This window comes from Oxyura jamaicensis, chromosome 4 (genome assembly GCF_011077185.1).
Source record: "Oxyura jamaicensis isolate SHBP4307 breed ruddy duck chromosome 4, BPBGC_Ojam_1.0, whole genome shotgun sequence".
Taxonomy (NCBI): domain Eukaryota; kingdom Metazoa; phylum Chordata; class Aves; order Anseriformes; family Anatidae; genus Oxyura; species Oxyura jamaicensis.
The window spans coordinates 37140992-37145295 of NC_048896.1; the positions used below are offsets into that span (position 1 = coordinate 37140992).

The 4304-nt window shown below is 64.8% G+C and overlaps 1 protein-coding gene across 1 annotated transcript; it reads left to right on the top strand.

Annotated features, from left to right (window-relative positions):
• The first annotated feature begins 1055 nt into the window (after positions 1-1055).
• HELT (helt bHLH transcription factor) lies at positions 1056-2675 on the top strand. Its single transcript, XM_035325849.1, is given in 5 exon segments — positions 1056-1446; positions 1621-1725; positions 1846-1942; positions 2056-2339; positions 2341-2675. Coding segments are annotated over 5 exon segments (732 nt in total). The 5' UTR covers positions 1056-1419; the 3' UTR covers positions 2560-2675.
• The last annotated feature ends 1629 nt before the right edge of the window (positions 2676-4304 follow it).

A 4304-nucleotide genomic window follows, 5' to 3' on the forward strand; every position in this document is an offset into this window, starting at 1 on the left:
CGGGGCGGCCCCGCCGGGGCGGTCCGGGGCGATCCGGGCCGGTCCGGGCCGTGCCGTGCCGGGGGCTCCGTGCGCTCGGCGGGCGAGGAGCGCGGCCGAGGCGGGCGGAGGGGAGAGGAGGGCGGCGAGGGCTGTGAAAATATGTTTGCGGAAAATAGACAATTGTTGGATTAGACGTATTCAAGTATGAAATAATGCCTTTTTGTGTAAAAAACTGCAGCAATGTGAGCGTACAAAAGTTCCCCTGTGGCAGTTACTTGCTCCCTTTGTGAGCTGTGCGCTCCGGCGTCTCCACTTGGCGCGTTGAGCGCGGAGCCCCCCTTTAAACGCGATTGTTTCTTTCTTTTTAATGACATTTACCGGATCAAAACATGCTGTTAATTCGATCAGAAAGCTTTACCCTCCCTGACAATGCCACAATAATTTCTCCTGAAGTTTGTTAAATTGACCAAAATTAGGCAAATGAATAGGGGGTCTGTAGGCGACCCCGCTCGCAGGTGACACCGCATAATGCACTCTCGGGCCAGCTGCGATCCCCTCTTTATTTGCCCCTCTTTTCTTTGACCCGCATTATTAAAATTTAGGCCCAATGAAACTATTCATACTTTTCAATGGGACATTTTCCTATAGGATAATAGGCTACAAATTGAGCCTCTCCAAAGGGGGGAGCGGGGGGGCGGGCCGGCACCACACAGCCGCGCACCACACAAAAAGCCGCGTCGTGTGCCAAAGGCTGCCGAGAGCCTCCCCGGGCCGCCGGGGGGGGCCGAGCGAGCGGGGGGGGTCGTGTGCCAGCCCCCGGGCCCACACCTGCCGGGGTGTCCCCGCCGCATAAAGCGGGGGTAAACAAAAAGCCGCGCTGCCATCTCTTATAAAGATGGACGTGTCACCAAGTCGTGTGAGAAAAGCCTGAGAACAAACGGGGCCACTCCGGCTCCGAGGGCTCTCCCTTGAACCGGGCGGAACAGCCTATTAAGGGCTTACTTAATTACTTTAATGACTCTGGACAGGCTTTAAAATGCAGTCAGCGCCGGGGCCGGGGAGGGGCGGGGGTGCCGGGGGGCGGTGGGCGCGGGCGGCCCCGGCTGGCACACACCATGCGCCCTGCGCCCCGCTCCCCGGCCCGGCCCGGCCCGGCCCGGCCCCATCACGTGCGGTGCCGGCTCCACGTGGGGCGACACAGCTGGGCCCCCCCGGCCGCGGGGCGAGGGGGGAAGGAGGGAGAGGGGGCGAGGGAAGGAGCGTCCCCCCGGCCCTCTCTCTCGCCCCCTTCCACCCTGATCTTTAATGCATACATTCCCCGGCGCGGCTCTCCATAATCCTATGGGATCAGCGGGCCCGTGAAGGCCCCCCGTCCCCCCCAGGACACGGGGATGGCTTTATAAGGGGCCCGGCGCCGAGGGGCCCGCAGTGCCCACCATGGCCTCCAAGCTCAAGGAGCGGCGGGTGAGCCGCCCTGCGCGCACGGCCGGCCCTGCCCTGCCCTCCCCCTCCCCAAAATAATAATAAAGCCGCCCTCCCTCCCAAATAATAATAAATACATAAGGAAACAAATCCTAAACGCGCCCGGCCGGCGTTTAGGATTTCAGCGGGGCTAACGCGCCCCGTCTGTTTTTGCAGAGGACGCCGGTGTCCCACAAAGTGATCGAGAAGCGGCGGAGGGACCGCATCAACCGCTGCCTCACCGAGCTGGGCAGGACGGTGCCCATGGCCCTGGCCAAGCAGGTAGGCGGCGGCCGGGCCCCGGGGCCTGGCTTGGGGGGCTGTGCCGGGCCGGGCCGGGCCGTGCCGGGCCCGTCGGGGCGCGGGGGGAGAGGTGACGGCGCCCTGCCCCGCGTCTTGCAGAGCTCGGGGAAGCTGGAGAAGGCGGAGATCCTGGAGATGACGGTGCAGTACCTGCGGGCCCTGCACTCGGCCGACTTCCCCCGCGGCCGGGAGAAGGGTAGGTAGGAGGGCGGCCCCTGCCCGCCGCCCCCTGCCCGCTGTCGTCCCCCCCCCCACCCCGGCGGCGGCCGGGCGCTGAGGAGCCGCGCTCCGCTGTGTGCCTTCCAGCAGAGCTGCTGGCCGAGTTCGCCAACTACTTCCACTACGGCTACCACGAGTGCATGAAGAACCTGGTGCACTACCTGACCACGGTGGAGAGGATGGAGACCAAGGACACCAAGTACGCCCGCATCCTCGCCTTCCTCCAGTCCCAGGCGCGCTTCGTGGCCGAGCCCCTGCTGGCCTCGCTGGGCTCCCCCCCGGAGCCGGAGCTCCCCTTCCAGCTGCACCCCGCTCCCGACCGCCCCACGGGGCTCGGCCCCGCCGACGCCACCCCGCTGCCGGCCCCCCACGGCCCGGGGGGGGCCCTTCCCGTGGCCCGGCGCCCCCCGCAGCCCCCCGCTGCCCTTCCACCCGCTCCCCGCCGCCGCCTCCCCCCTGGGCGGCCCCGGGCAGCAGCGCGGCGCCTTCCTCTCCCCCGTGCCGGGGCTGGAGCGCCGCTACCTCAACCTGCTCGGCCATTCCCACCCCAACGCCTTCGGGCTGCCCCCCGGCCAGCCCCCCGCCGTGCTATAGGGGCTCGGCCCCGGCGGACTCCTATTTATGGCCGCGGACGGGGCAGGACGGGGACCGGGATGGGGACAGGGACGAGCCCCCGGGGTCCCCCCGCACCCCGCCCGCTCCTCCGCCACCCCCCGGTGCGGCGCCTGTACCAGCGATGCCTTGCAATAAACTTGTGTGGCCGCGGCCCCTTCTTGTCTCCGGGAGGGGGCTTCAGGGGTGCGGGGCGGGCTGGGGGGAACTGGGGGCTTCCGCTCCGCGCCCCCCCGAAAGGCAAAAACGGGAGCGCAGAGGGAGGCGGGGGGGGGGGGGAGCTGCTGCGCGCCCCGCGGGCACGGCACTGCCCCGACGGCGCTACCGGGGGCGGCGGGAGGATGGAGAGGGTGACGGGGATGTCCCCGGGGGGGAGCGTTTGGGGGCTCCCGAGAAGCACCTCCGCCCCCCCGGGTCTTAGCAGCGGCTTATCTGCTCGCTCAAGGGGCGAGAAAGGGACGGGGCGGGCCCGGGTGCGGAGCGCCGGGGCTGGAGGCAAGAAGCGCCCCCAGAGCCACGGGGACCTCGAGGAGGAGACCCCAGGTGCCCCCCAGCCCGGGGAGGGGGCGGAGGGAAGGTCCCGGGACTTGGGTAAGGGGCTTCGAGCAAAAGGGCCCAGCGCTGTGCTCGGAGATCCTGAGCGCACCGGGTGGCTGCGCGGGTACGGGGCAAGCTGCAGGCTCGGGCTGCTGGGAGAAGGGTCCCGGGGGTCGGGCAGAGACGGGGGAAACCTCCCTCCCCCCGACGGCCTTGGGATCGGGAGCACTGGCACCCCAAGGCAAAGCCACCCCGTGCTGGCGCCTGCAGGAGGACACGGACCCGCTGCTCCTCTTGGCCAGCGCTGGACGCAGGACGCGAAGAAAATCCGAAGCGATTTTTATTCTGTGAGCATTAAGCTTTTGTCACTGCCCCCCTCCCCCCACAAGCACACTTCGGCACTGAAGCATTAAAGATATAGTGTTTCCCTGGAAATATAAATTATTAATATATTCAGCATTTTGGTCACTGTTAACCAAATTAGACAAAACTTCCCTTTGCTAAGTAGATTTTCTCTCCGGGATTAGCAGAGGGCCACCACGGTCAAAACTGCGGTCATTTACATATAATTTTGCAAACTTGCACTGGTCCATGACAGTCTTTGTATCACGAATGTTGCTATTCTGGATTTTTTTTTTTGTCCTTTTCGTTTTCATTTAGCTGTGGAGGATAAACCCCGCTCTGGCTCGACAATGACTTTGGGATAAAAGTCCCCCACACGCCCGCTGCCTCCCCCGCCGCCCGTGGGCCTCCCCCAGGCCCCGCAGCCCCTGGCTTTTGCCCCACAGGTATTTGGGCTCTGCAGCATGGCACGGAGCTCCCCCAGATGGACACCCCCTGCCCCAAGTCTCCACCAGTCCTGCCCTGCCTGGTCTCTGCCCCATGGCACTGTGTGGTGCTTTGGTAGTGGCCTTTTCTTTTTTTTCTAATAATGTTTAGTGTTTCCATGCCAGGAGGTCATAGCTGTTTTGGGGGGATCGCTGGGGAGCTGGATGCAGTGCCACACCTGGGCTGGTAGCATTGCCAGCACTGCTGCTTGCTGGTGGAGCTTTGTGTCCCCAAATACACTGCCCCAAACTACGAGCTTCTCTGTTACACACCTGCAGCTAAAAATGCTGCTGGTGAATCCCTCGCTATCATTTCCTTTCCTCTCCTTCTGCTGGCGTCTTTCTGCTTCTTAGGCTTTTGTG